The 21,064-nt window shown below is 46.5% G+C and overlaps 1 protein-coding gene across 1 annotated transcript in view; it reads right to left on the minus strand.

The window, feature by feature from the left end:
* Positions 1-21,064, minus strand: part of APOO (apolipoprotein O) — a 153,032-nt gene that overhangs the window by 67,614 nt on the left and 64,354 nt on the right. The window contains exon 4 of the mRNA XM_040423651.1: positions 2,919-2,973. Coding sequence (XP_040279585.1) covers positions 2,919-2,973 — 55 coding nt within the window. The remainder of the gene's footprint in view (positions 1-2,918; positions 2,974-21,064) is intronic.

The raw sequence follows: 21,064 nt of genomic DNA on the forward strand, positions 1-21,064 counted from the left end.
CGAGCCAAAACGGGTATATTCTCATTTTGGCTTGGAGGTTTGTAGTATTTGGTACATTAAATTTGGCTATCACCGGTGCATGGTCTGAATTACCTTGAGGGCCATAAAAGATATCTGCTAGGTCCATATAAATGTTGGGGGTGCCTATCATATAATCTATTCTTGATAGCGCTCCCTTTGAGGGGGTAAAACATGAATACTCTACAAGATCTGGATGTTTTACCCTCCAAAGGTCCATCCATCCCATTTCCTCTATCCAGGCGGATAAAGCAGTGGTAGTATTATGTGAAACAGGTGTGGACCCAGCTAGAAATCTATCTAATTGGTTATTCACTACCATATTAAGATCCCCCATACATAGCAGTCTGGCATGCGGATACTGAACTGCAAAACCTGCTGCGGTCTGAAGAACTGATACATTAGCTGGAGGGGGACAATATATGTTCAAGAGCACATATGGGACACAGTTTATATGAGCAAAAACAAAAATATATTTTCCCTCTGGATCCATCTCTACATTATGGGGCTCCCATCTAATGGAACGGTGCACCAACAGTGAAACCCCCCTGGAATGTGAGCTACCAAAAGCATTCCCCATCCACTGCACCCAAGGCTTTTTGATTCTACCGGTTGTGTCTGTTGTCAGATGGGTTTCTTGTAGGCCAAGGACCTGTGAATTATATTTACGGATATGTGAGAATATTGCAATTCTTTTCCCTGGGTTACCCATCCCTCTCACATTCCAGGAAATAACACTCAGGGTGGCCATAATGTTCTCGGATGTACATGCATTATCAGGGCTATGTGAAAGTAATCTGCTCTCAGATTTTTCAGAGAGTGTACCCCAGTTTTCAGGTGCAATCTATTATTACATCTTGCCCTAACAAAACAATGGAACATATAACAGAAAAAAGATATCCCAAAACATATGGCATTATGCTGGATATAACAACAGTGATGGGAGAAAAATCTCCCAGTGGCTATGTGTTCAGGGACCTGCATAGTTCAGGTTGTTCAAAATCTATGCAGGTGTCTGACCGGCTCCTTGCGTATTATACATTAAGCTGACAAATTATTGGTAGCTGCTGACTAAAGCATTATGACTCACTCTGCACTGGTCGTGAATAATGACTTGAGAAGAGTTTATATCAGATAACCCGAAACCGTGATAAGAAACTAACGGTAAGTAACTTCTGATGGAGAAGACCTCTTCTTCAAATCAAAAGAAAGTAAAGAAGAAAGGGCAATTAAGTCCAGTGACTTCAGATCGGCGGTGCCCTGCACATTTTCCTGGATACCCAGTCATCTGCTTCTTTCGGATCTGTGAAGAAGTGCGATTTCCCATCCTCCGTCACACGTAGGCGAGCCGGATACGCCATTGCATATGGTAGGTTCAGGTCACGAACATGCCGTTTTACTGAGGCCTATGGCACACGACCGTATGGCTTTTTCAGTGTTTTGCGGTCCGTTTTTCATGGATCTGTTGTTCCGTTTTTTGTTTCCGTTGTGTTTCCGTTTCTGTTCCGTTTTTCCGTATGGCATATACAGTATACAGTAATTACATAGATAAAATTGGGCTGGGCATAACATTTTCAATAGATGGTTTAGCAAAAAACGTAACGGAAACGGAAGACATACGGATGCATTTCCGTATGTGTTCCGTTTTTTTTGCGGACCCATTGACTTGAATGGAGCCACGGAACGTGATTTGCGGGCAATAATAGGACATGTTCTATGTTAAAACGGAACGGAAAAACGGAAATACGGAAACGGAATGCATACGGAGTACATTCCGTTTTTTTTTTGCGGAACCATTGAAATGAATGGTTCCGTATACGGAACGCAAAAAACGGCAGGTAAACGGGAAAAAAAACGACCGTGTGCAGGAGGCCTGATACAAAGGTCGCCCTTTTCTTCTGGAGTTAGGCCGAGAAATCAGGAAAAAGTGAAATATTTGCGTTTTCAAACATGATAGAGTGCTTGATTCTTGCTTGGCTGAGGATAAGGTCTCTATCTTTCCAATTCAACATGCAAGCCAGTAGAGGTCTAGGAGGAGCACCAGGTGGTGGAGGTCGTGCCGGAACCCTATGGGCTCTCTCAACTGCGTACACCATGGAAAATGCTGCGTCCGGAAAAGTAGCTTTAAACCAATTCTCCAAGAAAGTGGATGGATCCGAACCCTCTGCTTTCTCAGGCATGCCCAGTATGCAAACATTATTTCTCCTGGCACGATTCTCTAAGTCGTCACACTTTTGTCTCCATAAAGCGACTGATCCCTCCACATTTTGAATCTTTGCTGGTAAGGGTCGAGTTATGTCTTCTAAATCAGAGATTCTTACCTCTGCACCTCGTACCCTCTCTCTAAGTTGCTGTACATCATGCCTGAGTAGGCCAAGGTCTACCTTTACCTCCTCTATCTTTGTAGTGAAGGATGTTTGGCATGACAGGATTGCAGACATGAGTTGTGCATGCACCTCTTTCAGTGTAAGTTCAGGCGCTTCTGTTTCCTCACTGTTCGTCTGCTGAGCCGCTTGCCCGCGGGTATGTTGAGCGCGTGGTGTGGCGGCGGGTCCGGCGCCATTTTGGGCCTCTTGTCGGGCATATTCTTTTAAGCGCTCCGCCGCCGCTTGCGCTTTGCTGGGGCTCATAGTTAGGTTCGGCAAGATCCCTCACTTTGCAGGACCGTACTGTGGGCTTTTTGACGTTGTCAGCGTCCAGGATTAGGCAGGATTCAGATCGGGAGCCGGAGCGATGTTCAGACGCGTCCGCTCATGACAGCTTCTAGCCACGCCCCCCCCAAGCGATGTTTTAATAAATTTGTCAAAATATGCACCATTTTTACTGACTTCAATGCATGCATTCTATAACCTTACTGATACATTTCTATAGTGGGGATTTAACGCTTGCAATGTTTTTACCTTTTGAGTGTTCTACAGAAGTCTCAACTTTAGGCTTGGCCTTTGCATACACATCCTGCATAAAATAAGTAAGAAAATTATTAGTAAAATATGTGACTAATCATTTGGTGCCAAATCATTGGAAATATGATGTGTGAAATGGAATGTGAAGAAAAGGTCAGCAATTTCTACTAGTTAGGATTTGGTACGGTTAGACATTCACCACGACTGCAACACCAATATCAATATAGCAAAAAATTAAGAAACCCAAATTCAAATACCAGTATTTGTTTTGAATGTATTTCTTCATAATTTCACGTTTGTCTGAACAAAATGATATACTCTGAATATACTCAACACTTATCAATAACTTCAACAAGTAAATTCCTTTCTGTGTCTGAAACTAGAGTACAAGCTTTTGATAACCAATGTCATTCTGTAAGGCCTCTTTCATGTGCATGCAGTTTTCTCTCTGTTTTTGATGGAATCTGTGACGAAGGTCCCAAATATTGCCTCCAAAGCATATGGTTAAAAGGCCTAACCTATTTACCATATGTAGAGACTTCTACAATTATATACCATGTCATATATTTCTCAAAAATGGATAATGTAGATGGTCCAAGATATGAAAAAGTTAGTTGGTACTCTCACAAATGTAGTGCTATTTTTCCCCATCAACAAGACAGACAGTAGAACCATGAAGCACATGTGAACAGAGCCTAACTTCATAAATTTAATGTATCTGTAATAGGTAAAGACATTCTTGGAGCAAGGTAAATATTATCAAGCCTCCTTGCGTGAGAATAGTGGCTCCAAAGAGTGGTGGGGTATGGCCCGATTTCTGGCGCAAAGGACACCTGAAGCCTACGCCAGCATGGACCTAGCGAGATGCGCCTCTTAATAATTCTGACACATCTCAAGCAACTGCTAAGTAGATCAAGACACTGGTGTTGATAAAATTGTGTTCTAGTAGAAAGAGCCCCCTCTTATGCCTCCCTGTAATGTGTAATTCCACTTTGCCAATAAGGCTATGATTCATTTTTTGGTGTACGTTCAGCACATACACAATGAAAATCTCCCAAACTTAAACTCCTTATGTATACCACTATATACAATATAGTCACATACATTGCCTAAACGTTCCACTGCTAAAGAAATACATACTGTGCAGTAAACCCCTCTTTCAGGATGCCTCTGTATTGAAAAGCATATGCTGGCAAATACCACCAGTATGCCAAAAGGACACACTCTGGCATACAGGGGATAAATGAGATCCTATGACTATAATCCGTGTCTGTAAATCCTAAAAAGTGATGTAAACAACAGCCTAAATTTACAGTACTCCCCTCTTTCTCAGCACCGTTCATCTCTGTTTGGGGTTTAAAGGCTATATACACCTTTGGGGGCATTTTTTATTATTACCTTTTACTCATTTGGGGCTTTTAAATCTTTTTTTAATAGGTCTTTATTAAAAATGTTATATATATTATAATGTTATATATGCTATAATGAGTGTTTTTGAGTTGAGTAGATCAGACATAAGAGCTACACCTGAGCAGGCAGATGACAGGATTCAAAGAAAACAGAAACTGATAGCCTGCAAACAGACTGATTTTTAACCCTGTATCTCAGAAACAGCTGAACATTTTTAGTAAAGACCTATTGAAAAAATGAGCAAAATGCAACCTTAAAAAAAAAATTGTCCTAAAGGTGTCCATAACCTTTAACAAGTTTTCTCTCTGTTTAAGTCTTACAACTGTTCAATGAATAGGCAATCTTGACTACTGACCATTCTGATACTGACCACTTTTGTAATATACTTCAATTACTGAAATCGTACATTTCTATTAGAAAAATAGCTCTAAAGTGGACCATTTTGGTGCTTTAGCAGCGGTCTTCTGTTTACATAACTATGGAGACATGTTCCACACTGACTGCTGCTGCCCTCACTGTCTCTACACACATATTTTTATATATATATATATATATATATATATATATATATATATACTAGCAGTAGGACCCGGATTCGCATGGGTATATTTAATCTATTTCATTTAATGTTTCTGTGTGTCGTTAAAAGATAGACAGTATCTCCCATAACAGTGACCTCTACAGCACCCCGCCCCCTTAATAGTGAACTCCACAGTCCCCCACCCCCTAACACTGACCCCACCCAAAGTTCCCTGCCTCCTTAAAATGGGACCTTCACAGCATCCCAGCCCCTTAACTTTGACCTTCACAGCAACCCGCCACTTTACCAGTGAGTTCCACAGCACTCCACCCCCTTGACAGTGACCTCCAGAGGGGCCTGCCCTTTATCAGTGACCTCTACAGCAGAGCGTCCCCTTAACTGTGATGTCCACCGTTCCCTGCCCCTTTAACAGAGACCTCCAGAGCACCCGCTCCTTTAACAGTGACTGACACAGTACCCCGGTCCCTTAACAGTGACGTCCACATTACCCCGCTCCCTTGACAGTGATCTCACAGTATCCTGCTGCTCTAACAGTGACCACAACAGTACCCTGTCTCCTTAACAGGGATTTCCACAATAACCTGCCCCCTTAACAGTGACCTCCACAGCAGCTGCCCCTTCAACAGTGAACTCCACAGTCCCCCGCCCCCTTAACAGTAATCTCCACAGCACCCGCCCCTTTAACAGTGACCGCCACAGCGGCCCACCCTTTATTTGTGACCTTCACAGTACCCTGTCTCATTAACAGTGATTTCCATAATAACCCGCTGCTTTATATGGCTTTCCTCTTAGTATCTGATGACAATCATCCAATGTAATTCCTTTTCTTACAGGGCATTATTGTCTTTAATTGACAGTATATAAAACCCCACAGAATTAGTCTACACTTAAGGTCATATGAGTTACATCAGCCTCTACAACAACGTTAGCTAAGCGCCGCAATCGAAATCATATTAACTCACACATAAGCTGTCTTATAATAAGAATGTCCTTCGCTGCCTATAGCAACCAATCAGAGCTCATATTAATGACCTGTAGCAAAATAGAAGCTGAGCTGTGATTGGCTGCTATATGCGACCTGATAAATATCGAGGCTAACTGCCACAACAGCCAACAGACAATGCTTCCTGTAGTTTGGCGGTTAGGTTACTAAGCGTATTTTTTGGCAAATAATTGTAAAGTGCGGGGTGAAAATTTCCCCTCAAAACATAGTCTAGGACGTTTCTCGAGTCACAGGAGGCGGCTGTGCAAAATTCTGTGATTGTAAACGCCACTGTGCGGATTCCTTTAGCAGACATACATACATACAGCTTTTTATATTACTGCTTGAGGAAGGCTCCTGTGTTAGAGCCGAAACGTCGCTACAGCCTTATGGGTAAATAAAGTTTTTTGATATTTTATCTATTGGAGTGCTGCCCTTTTTCTACGTCTGCATCATTGGATTGGCTTTTATCCACATTGGGCTTTTTGCACCCTCCATTCCCTTTTTTCTGTGACGGTGCTGCCATCTTTTTTCTTTTTTATATATATATAGTGGCAATGTGAACATTGAGGTGTTGTTTGCACCAGGAGCGTGTCACCAAGGGGCCCGGCCTTGGTGGAGTAAAAGCCCTAGTCCAGGTGTCCACTAAAGTAGTTGGGGGACACCATATATAGATAGTGTAGCTGGTTCAGTTATTTCAGGGTGGGCTTTTACTGGGAACAGGCAATGTGTTGGGTGGGTGCCTGTTCCCCATGCTCCAGTCCGGGACTTAGGGCATGCTCACATCCAGGGATTCCATTTAATCTGTTTTTTGGAAGTGTTTTTGTGAAGCAGAGTCCTGGTGAGTCTCTCTGTGAGTGGTCTCAGCCAGGTGGGCTGAGGGGCCACGAGGCTAGGCGATAGCCTGAACTTTGGGGGACGCGGTGACGCCTGTGAAACAAGAATCACGAGGCCAGAGTCGGGAGGACTACTGGGCCACAATCCCCCAAAAGGTATTAAAGTGTCACAGCCTGGAGGTTGCTGGACTGAATGGCTGAGGAAAGCCGCATTTGTGTTCCATGTGTGAACAGGGCTCTCTAGATGAGTCAGGGATACACTTATGTGTTTAGTTAGAGCCTAGCCGGGCAAGGGTTTGTTATTTTGTGTGGATGTCACACGTTATAAGTTGAAGCTGCGACTTCGTAACCTGTGCTTTGCTAAAGTGTCTGAAATAAAGCAAGAGTCTGGACATTATAACCGTGTCTGCGAAGATATCTGTGAGTGTGACCCCCTGAAAAGAGACGATCCCTTACACAATATATATATATATATATATATATATATACACAGTGGATATAAAAAGTCTACACACCCCTGTTAAAATGTCAGGTTTCTGTGCTGTAAAAAATGAGACAAAGATAAATAATTTCAGAACTTTTTCCACCTTTAATGTGACCTATAAACTGTACCACTCAATTGAAAAACAAACTGAAATATTTTAAGTGAAGGGAAGAAAACAAAAAAAAAAACTAAAATAATGTGGTTGCATAAGTGTGCACACCCTCTTATAACTGGGGATGTAGTTGTGTTCAGAATTAAGTAATCACATTCAAAATCATGTTAAATAGGAGTCAGCATACACCTGCCATCATTTAAAGTGCCTCTGATTAACCCCAAATAAAGTTCAGCTGCTCTAGTTGGTCTTTCCTGAAATTGTCTTAGTCGCATCCCACAGCAAAAGCCATGGTCCACAGAGAGCTTCCAAAGCATCAGAGGGATCTCATTATTAAAAGGTATCAGTCAGGAGAAGGGTACAAAAGAATTTCCAAGGCATTAGATATACCATGGAACACAGTGAAGACAGTCATCATCAAGTGGAGAAAATATGGCACAACAGTGACATTACCAAGAACTGGACGTCCCTCCAAAACTGATAAAAAGACAAGAAGAAAACTGGTCTGGGAGGCGACCAAGAGGCCTACAGCAACATTAAAGGAGCTTCAAGAATATCTGGCAAGTAATGGCTGTGTGGTACATGTGACAACAATCTCCCGTATTCTTCATATATGGGCTATGGGGTAGAGTGGCAAGACGAAAGCCTTTTCTTACGAAGAAAAACATCCAATCGAGGCTACATTTTGCAAAAACACATCTGAAGTCTCCCAAAAACATGTGGGAAAAGGTGTTATGGTCTGATGAAACCAAGGTTGAACTTTTTGGCTATAATTCCAAAAGATATGTTTAGTGCAAAAACAACACTGCACATCACCAAAAGAACACCATACCCACTAGGGATCGACCGATATTGATTTTTTAGGGCCGATACCGATAATTTGTCAACTTTCAGGCCGATAGCCGATAATTTATACCGATATTCTGGGTATTTTTATTTTTGAGAGAAAAAAAAATGTTCCTACACAAATCTGCTGAAAATTAATATGTTTATGGTTAACGTGTATTATTATTTATTTTTTTTGTAAATCTTTTTCATTTATACTTAATATTTTTGTGTTTTTTTTTACTAACTTTTAGCCCCCTTAGGGACTAGAACCCTTGTCCTATTCACCCTGATAGATCTCTATCAGGGTGAATAGGATCTCACACTGTCCCTGCTGCTCTGTGCTTTGTGCACACAGCAGCAGGGAGCTGAACATGGCAGCCAGGGCTTCAATAGCGTCCTGGCTGCCATGGTAACCGATCGGAGCCCCAGGATTACACAGCTGGGGCTCCGATCGGAGGAGCAGGGGAGAGGGGATCCTGTGGCCACTGCCACCAATGATTAATAATGTTTTTACTATTGGGATGGGGGGCGCACTGCGGGGGGGCTTGGGGGGGGGGGGGGCGCCACCAATGAAGATAAGTCTCTCATTCATATACAGGAGGCGGGAGCTGGCTGCAGAATCACATAGCCGGCTCCCGACCTCTATGAGCGGTAGCTGCGATCCGCGGCACCTAAGGGGTTAAGTATCGCGGACCGCAGCTGCCGTTCATAGAGGTCGGGAGCCGGCTATGTGATTCTGCAGCCAGCTCCCGCCTCCTGTATATGAATTAATGAGAGAGGTATCTTCATTGGTGGCGCAGCTGCCACAGCCCCTCCCCTCCTCTTGTCTTCTCTCCTGTCATTGGCGGCAGCAGCAGCAGCACAGGGGGGAGGGAGACACTGCTTCCTTCTCCCCTATGCTGCGGAGGGAACACAGAGAGCGCTGAGAGCAGCGCGTTCTGTGTTCCCAATACGTTATCGGTATATCGGCAAAATAGATGCCGATACCGATAACTGTCAAAATCCTCAATATCGGCCGATAATAACGGTAAAACCGATAATCGGTCGATCCCTAATACCCACAGTGAAGCATCGTGGTGGAAGCATCATGCTTTGGGGCTGTTTTTCTTCAGCTGGAACTGGGGCCTTAGTTAAGCTAGAGGGAATTATGAACAGTTCCAAATACCAGTCAATATTGGCACAAAACCTTCAGGCTTCTGCTAGAAAGCTGAACATTAAGAGGAACTTCATCTTTCAGCATGACAACGACCCAAACCATACATCCAAATCAACAAAGGAATAGCTTCACCAGAAGAAGATTCAAGTTTTGGAATGGCCCAGCCAGAACCCAGACCTGAATCCGATTAAAAATCTGTGGGGTGAGCTGAAGAGGGCTGTGCACAGGAGATGCCCTCGTAATCTGACAGATTTGGAGTGTTTTTGCAAAAAAAGTGGGCAAATCTTGCCAAGTCAAAATGTGCCATGCTGATAGACTCATACCCAAAAACACTGAGTGCTGTAATAACATCAAAAGGTGCTTCAACAAAGTATTAGTTTAAGGGTGTGCACACTTATACAACCATATTTTTATATTTTTTCTTCCCTCCACCTAAAAGATTTTAGTTTGTTTTTCAATTGAGTTGTACAGTTTATAGGTCACATTAAAGGTGGAAAAAGTTCTGAAATGATTTATCTTTCTCATTTTTTTACATCACAGAAACCTGATATTTTAACAGGGGTGTGTAGACTTTTTATATCCACTGTATATATATGTTGGTAAGGCTGAGGTTCAGCCTGCATTTGTGGGAGGGGCTTGAGCCTATTTAAACCCCCACTTACCTCATCACAGTGGGCGTTCCGGTTCTTGGTCATTCACTGGCTAGTGTTCGTGTGTTTCCTGGTACCTACGGTCGCCTCTTGCAGAGTTCGTGTCTCCTGGTGGTAAGTAGGGGGGGGGGGGGCTCTTTCGCAGGGCAAGGACTGCGGCGGTCTGGCACCCTCCCTCCGCCTCATGCTACCGGTGCGTTCCAGCGTGGAACGCACGTGCTTCCGGGTCCCCTCCTCCGCTCGTCTCCCTGTGTTTGCTGGCGGTATGGCGTCAGGAAGCGCACCCGGCAGCCGGCCCGGCTCATCCATGCCGGGGAAAAGGGGGGGGGGGTTTCCCTGGTCTGGCCGGCTCACCTCGTTCCCGGCACAGCGCACGAAGGCGTGCGTTCCAGGGTGGAACGCACGCACTTCCTGGTCCCGGTCCCCGCCCGCTCCACTAGCTTTCCGGCAGCAGCAGGGACGAATCTACGCTATACGACATCTACCCGATCGTCGGGGGGGAGGGGTTGTGTTCCTGGGCGAGGCTGCACCTCGGGTCCGGCATAGAAGCCGGTGCACATAGGCGTGCGTTCCAGGCTGGAACGCACTCCTCTTCCGGCGCTTCCAGTGACGTCACCCGCCCCCTGCCCGGTCTCCCTGGCTGCAATGTCAGCTTGCGTTCCACGCTGGGCGCGGGCTCACGGGCAGCCAGGCCAGACGGGGAGGGGGGAAAGAAGAGAGGAAAGAAGTATGAATAAATAAATTAATAAATAAATGAAATAAGTAAATTAATATAAAGTATGTACAGAAAACCCGCCACATAGTCTGTGTCAACACAAAAAAAAAAAGAAAAAAAAAAGGGGAATGAAAATAAAGTACGTTCTGCAAAACCCGCCATATAGTCCGCATAGACATAAACGTCAAAGAAAAAAATAAAGAAATAAATAAAAAAAATAAGAAATAAAAAATGAATAATATATATATATATATAGAAGTATTTACAGCACAAAACCCGCCATATAGTCGGTATCGACAAAACCCGCTTAAAAAAAAAAAAAAAAAAAAAAAAAAAAAGGATTTCCCCTGTTTAGACAAGGATAGGTGTCCCACGTAGGACCGATCTGGCTCCACCCCACCTCGGGCACCTGGTTACGGCCAGGGTGTCTGGTCTTCCTGGTTCGCCTAGGCCACCGGGTTTGGTCATGTTGCCAAGTCTTTGTCGGCCGGTCACAGTCGGGTGTCCGGTCACGGTTGGTGGCGCCTCCTCCTTTCCTGGTACGCCCGGGGCTCGGTTCACTCCTGGTACGCCCAGGTCTTCACGTTTTTTCTTGTCTATCACACGGGTTCACGCACCTGTCCTTCGGCTTTCAAGTCTTCCAAAGGGGCCGTCCTCGGCTTCAACCCCTGGTCATTCTTGCTTTCCGTAACTCCTAGGTTCATGGCTTACCACTGCCCTTCGCGGGCCGCTGCTACGCGCAGCCTCTATTTCATGGCTACGCGCCTTCTCTCCTGTCAAACCGCCTGGTACGCTCAGGCGGCTCTCTTTTCGGTCAGGTGTTCGATCCGATGCGCTCGGATGGTAACTTGGCCTTAGGGTGAGCCCCAGCCTGGCCAGTTCGCCTGGTTCCGCAGGTTGGTGGGCACCCGGGTCCTCTGCACTTTCAAATGTTTTTCGCCTGTTGCTTTATTTACAGAAGTTTGTTCCCAGTTCTCCGTTCCTTTCGGTCTTGTTCAGGTAAGTTCGCACTGGCACCACCTCGGTCCCAGTCAAGTCATAACCACGCGTTAATTGTCTTCGTCTGTTCGATTAGGCCAGGTTCGACTGAGCCGTCTCGTGAATTCCGTTACCGGTACGTGTCTCTCTGTCGTGCACCAATCCAAATTCCAGTACGTCGTCACCCTCTCTTTTTTTTTCCTTTATTTTGTCATGCCTTGTATTTTTTTTAGCTGCTCTGCCATGTCTCGAGCCTCGGACATGGAGGACGGCCTTTCCATCTCCGGCTCGATCGTGTCAAGCCAAGCGGGTCCCTCATCCCTTCGGAGCTGGACCATCCCAAAACTGTTGGCCGAGTTAAACCGAAGAGGCATTCCACATCCGGCCACCGCAAGAAAGGCTGAGCTATACAAACTGCTTATGACCAGCCCCAGCACTGCGGCAGTGCAGCCGGAGGCGTCGGCCATCCATTTGTCCCTGGTGCAGCTACAGGCGACCCTGAATTCCCTGGTGGACTCGGTGGCGGATGTTCGGGCAAGGGTTTCGGAGGTCGAATCCCGGCCACCCGTTGTACCCCCGGCTCCCGTTCCGCTGATGACTCCCTCTACATCAGGCTGGCTGGCTACAGGTACGCCAAGACCCATTCCACATGTGTCCCCCTCTCACTTCATTCCTGATAACGTTAAGAGAGACATCCTGGCAGGGAAAGATGTCAATCTGGCATCAATCCTCATTGCCGCTCAAGATGTTCCCGAGAACCGGGTCATCAACTGTGGCGATGTGTCGGTGGTCCTTCGGGCCAAGGATTCGCGGTTCAACCGCAAGTTGTCCATCCCGGAATTTGTCCTGGCCTTCAGCCTCTTCAGGGACATCGTCTGCACCGCACAGCCAGAGAGAAGAGAGGTGCTGGACAGCTATTTGTACCTGGTCACTGACCTAGGGCACAAGTATGGTGGGTCGGCCTTCTATGACTACCACCGGTCCTTTGCAGCTAAGGCGGCGGCAGCTCTGGCCCAGTTCCAGTATGTCACCAGCTGGTCCTTGATTGACACCGAGCTCTTCTGCCGTCACTTCGCTGGCCTCAGGGCTCCCAACTGTGCGACCTGTCAGTCGATTATCCACTCCTCGGAATGGTGCCCCAGTACCGCGCACCTGTCTCAGGACAGGGCCATCCCGGGGACCTCCGGGTTATTTCCATCCAACCCCTCCACAGACAAGCTCGGCAGACCTATTGTCTACCTGGGGAAGAGCCAGGTCTGCAATAACTTTAATTCAGGGGGGTGCTCATATGCCAGCTGCAGGTCACTCCACGTCTGCTCCCTGTGCTTCAGGGCCCACCCACGGTCCGCCTGCCCAAAGAAATCTTCCAAAGGTTCCTGACTAGCGGACATCAACGTGGACCTCTTGGCGGCACTCCTTCGCGATCACCACGATCAGGACTTCGTGGCTTTCCTGTTGGCAGGCTTCCGCCAGGAGTTCCACACAGGGCTCATCACTCTGCCGCAGGTGCCCTGGGAGGGCAGGAATCTGCTGTCCGCCACCCTGGACCCTCCAGCAACTAGCGAGTTGTTCCAGTCGGAAGTATCCAAGGGGTTCCTCATAGGCCCGTTCCCACGCATCCTGTTTTCCTCATGGCGCATTAACCCCATCGGCTTAGTGGCAATAAAGAACACTAATAAAAAAAGATTAATTTATGATCTGTCCGCCCCTCATGTGTCCGGTATTCCGAGCCTTAATTCTCTGATTCCCTCGGAAGAATTTTCCATGCGTTATTCCTCAGTGGACGACGCCATCCAGGCCATCCTGTCGCATGGTAGGGGCGCTTGGCTGGCAAAGGTTGACATTGCGGATGCATTTAAACTCCTTCCCATCCTGCCGCAGTTATGGCAATTCTACGGCATTGAGTGGGCCGGCCAGTATTTTTTCGCCAACAGGCTCACGTTTGGATCCAAGAGTAGCCCATGGTTATTCGACCAGCTGGCCAAGGCGCTGCATTGGATCCTCATCCATCACGGGGGCCTCCGGTCGGTCATCCACTACCTCGACGATTTTCTTGTTGTCGAGGATCCGCAGGGCGGGTCTGGCATACTCACCGTCCTCCTCGGATTGTTCGCCAGTCTGGCTGTTCCGATCGCGGAGTCAAAGACTGAGGGTCCTGCCACGAGGGTCTCATTCTTGGGCATCGTCCTGGATTCGGTTCTGTTGCAAGCCAGCCTACCGGAGGAGAAACACTCACAGTGTCGGGAGGTCATTTCCCATGCGACAGCCACGGGATGCCTCACTAGAGTCAAGTTGCAGTCTCTTCTGGGGCGGCTCAACTTTGCCTCCAGGATTATGCCCCAGGGAAGAACCTTTGTGTCAAGGCTGCTCCAGCTTCTTCCCTCAGCACCTGAACAGGACAGCATCATCCGATTGGACGGCCAGGCCATGGCAGACCTGGCCATGTGGGAGTTGTTCCTGTCCCGATGGAACGGCATCTCCTTTTTCGTATCACCTTGGTCTTCCTCCTGCCCGACCATTTTTTCAGACGCAGCTGCATCTTGCGGCTACGCTGCCATTTGGGGTTCCCAGTGGCTAGCGGATCGTTGGCCCAGTACCATCTTAGAGGAGGCTGAATCCATCCGCACCTCCTCTCTGTTGGAATTGTACCCCATCGTGGCAGCTGCTCAGGCATGGGGCCACCTCTGGGCTAACTTGCCGGTGATGTTTGTGACAGATAACCAGGCCTTGGTCGACATCTTGGCCAAGGGCAGGGCCAAGTCCCCCAAGATCATGGCGCTGTTGCGCCAGCTGGTTTGGCTGGCCCTGTCACATAACTTCCATGTGCATTGTAGCCACATCCCGGGGGAGAGGAATGTGGCAGCCGACGCGCTGTCTAGGTTTAATTTTGAACTCTTCTTCAAGGTCATGCCGGAGGCCGAGCCACGCAGATATCCCACCCCGCCTTTCAGTTCCCTGACAATGGACTAGGCATGCTCGTCTCTTCAGCAAGGGACCTGGCGCAGCAGTCCCTTGCCCCAAACACGGCCAGGAACTACCTTTCAGGCCTGAAAACCTTCCAGGAGTTTTCACGTCTGCACCCGCAGGCTGGCCTGGCGGACATTCCTTACATCATGGCCTTCATCGCCCATTGCCACCACCAGTTACACCTCTCCTACAACACCATTAAGTTGTACCTAGCGGGCGTCCAACACCACACCATGCTCCGCAACTCAGGGGGCGGGTCCATTTTTTCTGCGCACGCAGTCAAGGCCACCTTACGAGGGGTCCAGAAGGGTGGGTCCAATCCCTCGTCCCGCAGGCAGGGCGTCACGGGGGAGATGTTCCGGAAATTATCTTCAGCCCTGGATGGTTCTCCTTTTGGGCCCTTTTCCAGCTTAATCATCAAAGCTGCCATGTACTTAGCTTTTTACGGCTTCCTTAGGCCAGGCGAGTTCACGTGCAGTACGGCGGGACGGTGCAGCCTGCACAGAGAGCAGCTGGTGAGGGTGGTTGACCATTACGCGCTGAAGTTAATTATCACCAAAACCAGTCAAACTGGCCCCCCGGTGGAGGTCCAGTTTTTTCCCACTAGTAATGAATGGTGCCCGTTACAGGTGTTTGACCAGCTCATCCTCGCCCTCCGGGATGCGCCACCTCACAGCCCTCTGCTACCCCATCTGAAGGGAGCTCTCACCACGGCGCAATTCATCAGCCACATCCGCACGGTGGCTGCTGGCTTAGGATTGGACTCAGGAGCGATATCCGGTCATTCCTTCCGCATTGGTGCAGCCTCCGCGGCTTCCCGGCAGGGGGTCCCCGCCCACGTCATCCGAAAGATGGGGAGATGGCGTTCGTCTTGCTTCACCAGATACATACCTAACCCGCAGGTGGAGATTTCGCAGGCATTTCGGTCTTTGGTGTTATAAGGTAATAAAGTCTTACACCTTAACTATATTGTTGTCATTTTGCCCCCTTTTAGGCTACTCTCATACCCGGCTCCAGGCACACCCCAGCCGGTTTAGGTTCCAGGCAGGCACGCTGCCCAAGTTTCGTATTTAGCCTTGACCACAAGTTGGTAAGGCTGAGGTTCAGCCTGCATTTGTGGGAGGGGCTTGAGCCTAATTAAACCCCCACTTACCTCATCACAGTGGGCGTTCCGGTTCTTGGTCCCACCCACCCATTCCCTTCATTTCAAGGGTCCTCCTTAGGGTAGCCCCCTTTTAGGCTACTCTCATACCCGGCTCCAGGCACACCCCAGCCGGTTTCGTAATAGAGCATATTTGGGATGTGGTGGAACGGGAGCTTATATATATATATACACACTCACCTAAAGAATTATTAGGAACACCATACTAATACGGTGTTGGACCCCCTTTTGCCTTCAGAACTGCCTTAATTCTACGTGGCATTGATTCAACAAGGTGCTGATAGCATTCTTTAGAAATGTTGGCCCATATTGATAGGATAGCATCTTGCAGTTGATGGAGATTTGAGGGATGCACATCCAGGGCAAGAATCTCCCGTTCCACCACATCCCAAAGATGCTCTATTGGGTTGAGATCTGGTGACTGTGGGGGCCATTTTAGTACAGTGAACTCATTGTCATGTTCAAGAAACCAATTTGAAATGATTCGAGCTTTGTGACATGGTGCATTATCCTGCTGGAAGTAGCCACCAGAGGATGGGTACATGGTGGTCATGAAGGGATGGACATGGTCAGAAACAATGCTCAGGTAGCCCGTGGCATTTAAACGATGCCCAATTGGCACTAAGGGGCATAAAGTGTGCCCAGAAAACATCCCCCACACCATTACACCACCACCACCAGCCTGCACAGTGGTAACAAGGCATGGTGGATACATGTTCTCATTCTGTTTACGCCAAATTCGGACTCTACCATTTGAATGTCTCAACAAAAATCGAGACTCATCAGACCAGGCAACATTTTTCCAGTCTTCAACAGTCCAATTTTGGTGAGCTTGTGCAAATTGTAGCCTCTTTTTCCTATTTGTAGTGGAGATGAGTGGTACCCGGTGGGGTCTTCTGCTGTTGTAGCCCATCCGCCTCAAGGTTGTGCGTGTTGTGGCTTCACAAATGCTTTGCTGCATACCTCGGTTGTAACGAGTGGTTATTTCAGTCAACGTTGCTCTTCTATCAGCTTAAATCAGTCAGCCCATTCTTCTCTGACCTCTAGCATCCACAAGGCATTTTCGCCCACAGGACTGCCGCATACTGGATGTTTTTCCCTTTTCACACCATTCTTTGTAAACCCTAGAAATGGTTGTGCGTGAAAATCCCAGTAACTGAGCAGATTGTGAAATACTCAGACCGGCCCGTTTGGCACCAACAACCATGCCACGCTCAAAATTGCTTAAATCAGCTTTCTTTCCCATTCTGACATTCAGTTTGGAGTTCAGGAGATTGTCTTGACCAGGACCACACCCCTAAATGCATTGAAGCAACTGCCATGTGATTGGTTGACTAGATAATTGCATTAATGAGAAATAGAACAGGTGTTCCTAATAATTCTTTAGGTGAGTGTATATATATATATATATATATATATATATATATATATATATATATGTGGAGAGAGGCAGTGAGGGCAGTAACAGTCAATATGGAACATGCCTCCACAGTTCAGTAAACAGAAGACAGGGAGCGTTGCTAAAGGTCTCTTTACATTCAGAAGGCTAGTCAATGAAGGAGACCGCTCCATTTACATGCAATGATCTCCTCCACAGTATGGGGAGGAATGATCGCTAATGCCATTGCTCATCCCCATACAGACTCACTGTTTACCAGCAGCAGAGGCTGTTTAGACGGCACGGTCTGCTGCCAGCAAACAACGATTTAGGTGCCTGCACAAACGAGCATATTACCCTATGAACGAGCGTTTCATTCGTTCATCTGTGGCACCCTTACACTGTGTTCCTATGAACGCTTGTTAGAAATTATCTGGCGGATTCTAGGCCTGTATAAAGGCACAAAATGGGTAACTTTAGAGCTATTTTTCTAATAGAAATGTACAATTTCAGCTATTAAAGTACAGTTGCAAGAAAAAGTATGTGAACCCTTTGGAATGATATGGATTTCTGCACAAATTGGTCATAAAATGTGATCTGATCTTCATCTAAGTCACAACAATAGACAATCACAGTCTGCTTAAACTAATAACACACAAATAATTAAATGTTACGATGTTTTTATTGAACACACCATGTAAACATTCACAGTGCAGGTGGAAAAAGTATGTGAACCCTTGGATTTAATAACTGGTTGAACCTCCTTTGGCAGCAATAACTTCAACCAAACGTTTCCTGTAGTTGAAGATCAGACAAGCACAACGGTCAGGAATAATTCTTGACCATTCCTCTTTACAGAACTGTTTCAGTTCAGAAATATTCTTGGGATGTCTGGTGTGAATCGCTTTCTTGAGGTCATGCCAAGGCATCTCAATCAGGTTGAGGTCAGGACTCTGACTGGGCCACTCCAGAAGGCGTATTTTCTTCTGTTTAAGCCATTCTGTTGTTGATTTACTTCTATGCTTTGGGTCGTTGTCCTGTTGCAACACTCATCTTCTGTTGAGCTTCAGCTGGTGGACAGATGGCCTTAAGTTCTCCTGCAAAATGTCTTGATAAACTTGGGAATTAATTTTTCCTTCGATGATAGCAATCCGTCCAGGCCCTGACACAGCAAAGCAGCCCCAAACCATGATGCCCCCACCACCATACTTCACAGTTGGGATGAGGTTTTGATGTTGGTGTGCTGTGCCTCTTTCTCCACACATAGTGTTGTGTGTTTCTTCCAAACAACTCAACTTTGGTTTCATCTGTCCACAGAATATTTTGCCAGTACTGCTGTGGAACATCCAGGTGCTCTTGTGCAAACTGTAAACGTGCAGCAATGTTTTTTTTGGACAGCAGTGGCTTCCTCTGTGGTATCCTCCCATGAAATCCATTCTTGTTTAGTGTTTTACGTATCGTAGATTCGCTAACAGGGATGTTAGCATATGCCAGAGACATTTTTAAGTCTTTAGCTGACACTCTAGGATTCTTCTTCACCTTATTGAGCAGTCTGCGCTGTGCTCTTGCAGTCATCTTTATAGGACGGCCACTCCTAGGGAGAGTAGCAGCAGTGCTGAACTTTCTCCATTTATAGACAATAAGTCTTACCGTGGACTGATGAACAGCAAGGCTTTTGGAAATAAATACTTTTATAACCCTTTCCAGCTTTATGCAAGTCAACAATTCTTAATCGTAGGTCTTCTGAGAGCTCTTTTGTGCGAGGCATCAATCACATCAGGCAATGCTTCTTGTGAAAAGCAAACCCAGAACTGGTGTGTGTTTTTTTATAGGGCAGGGCAGATGTAACCAACACCTCCAATCTTATCTCATTGACTGGACTCCAATTAGCTCTTGAAGATGTCATTAGTCTAGGGGTTCACATACTTTTTCCACCTGCACTGTGAATGTTTACATGGTGTATTCAATAAAAAACATGGTAACATTTAATTCTTTGTGTGTTGTTAGTTAAAGCAGACTGTGATTGTCTATTGTTGTGACTTAGATGAAGATCAGATCACATTTTATGACCAATTTGTGCAGAAATCCATATCACTCCAAAGGGTTCACATATTTTTTCTTGCAACTGTATATTACAAAAATGGCCAGTATCACTGCCCCTACACATTACAAAAAAGAATGACAGTTACACTTTAATTTTATGCCCACTGCCCTTGATAAAATGGAACAAAATGAATGATAAGTACAATGAAACAATCTTGTATAACAGACGTGTATCGAGTCCTCTCCCAACCAATAACATATGATCCAAGTTAAAGGGGTTTTCAATGTTCAGGATACTGAAAGTCTATTACTAGGATAGGGTGGTGGGGGTCAGATTCTCAACACCTCTGCCAATCAGCAGTTTGTAGGTGCAAGGGTGCTACTGTGGGACAAAGCTGCCATATCCTGAACCATTGCCACTGAGTGACAGCATGCAGGTAGACAGGTCGATGGACAGCGCACATGAGTGCTGTGGCCCCTTCAAACCACTGATCAGCTGGGATGCTGTTAGTCGAACCCCACCAGTCTGTATTAATGTAGGCCATCGATATCCTGAACCCAGAAAACTGCTTTGAATTGACTAATTGCAAAGGTTAAATGCATATTACAAGGGAATAATTTATATCATTGCAGTTTTTGTTTTTTGTGTCACTTCAGCAAATATCATTTATGATGTAGAGGAGGTTAATACAAGCCAATACTAATGTATTGTTTATATCCATATTGCCTCCTGTCCTGGCTGGGTTAATTTTTCCATCACACTGTACAGTGCTCGTTTCCCTGGTTATGACCACCCTGCAATCCATCAGTGGTGGCCGTGCTTGCACACTATAGGAAAAAGCGCTGGCCTCTCTGGTGGCCGTGGCTGTGGTACTGCACATATGCTGGTGCTTTTTCCTATAGTGTGCAAGCACAACCACCACTGATGGATTGCAGGATGGTCGTAGCCATAGAAACGAGCAGTGTATAATTTATCCAGCCAGCAAAGGAAGCAATATGGATATTAACAATACATTAGTATTGGTTTCTATAAACTTACTCCACCTAATAAATGCTATTTGCTGAAGTGAGACAACCCCTTTAAGAATTAAATTAAATCAAGAACAAAGGGCAGATCACATCAAATATTGTGCAATGAACTTGGCTTTCGTTTGGTGCTCATTTGTCCCAGGACACACCAGTAAACAATAACTAGATTTTTGTACTTACCGTAAAATCTGTTTCTCTTCCGTTCATTGGAGGACACAGGCATTGACCATGGGTATAGCTGTTGCCGCTAGGAGGCGGACACTAAGCACACAAAGTGTAAGCTCCTCCCTCTTCAGCTATATCCCTTTCTGCAGGGACCAAGCTAATCAGTTTAGTGCAAAAGCAGTAGGAGAAGCCAGACATAAGAAAATCAAATTATGTGCAAACCCAGAACCACCCAGGCCCGAAAAGGCCCATAAATAAAAAACTGGGTGGGAGCTGTGTCCCCCAATGAACGGAAGAGAAACAGATTTTACAGGAAGTACAAAAATCTAGTTTTCTCATTGAGGGACACAGGCATTGACTATGGGACGTTCCAGAGCAGATCCCGGGGGTTGGGCTTAACAACAACCCCCCTGCCAATCAGAGAACCGCTGATTGCAAAACTCTACGCCCCAAAGAAGCGTCAGAAGATGCAAAGTAGTGCAGCCTGAAAAACGTAGAAAAAGTATGCCAAGATGACCAGGTTGCCGCCTTGCACACCTGAAGGGCCGAAGCCCCGTGATGCATCGCCTAAGAGGCTCCCACTGCCCGAGCCGAATGAGCAGTCACCCGGAAGGGCGGGGCCCGGTCCTTAACGCGGTACTCTTCCACAATAGCCAAACAAATCCATCTGGAAATGGAAGTCTTTGACGCTGCCAGCCCTCGTCTCG

This window comes from Bufo bufo, chromosome 3 (assembly GCF_905171765.1).
Source record: "Bufo bufo chromosome 3, aBufBuf1.1, whole genome shotgun sequence".
In the NCBI taxonomy this organism is placed as follows: Eukaryota; Metazoa; Chordata; class Amphibia; order Anura; family Bufonidae; genus Bufo; species Bufo bufo.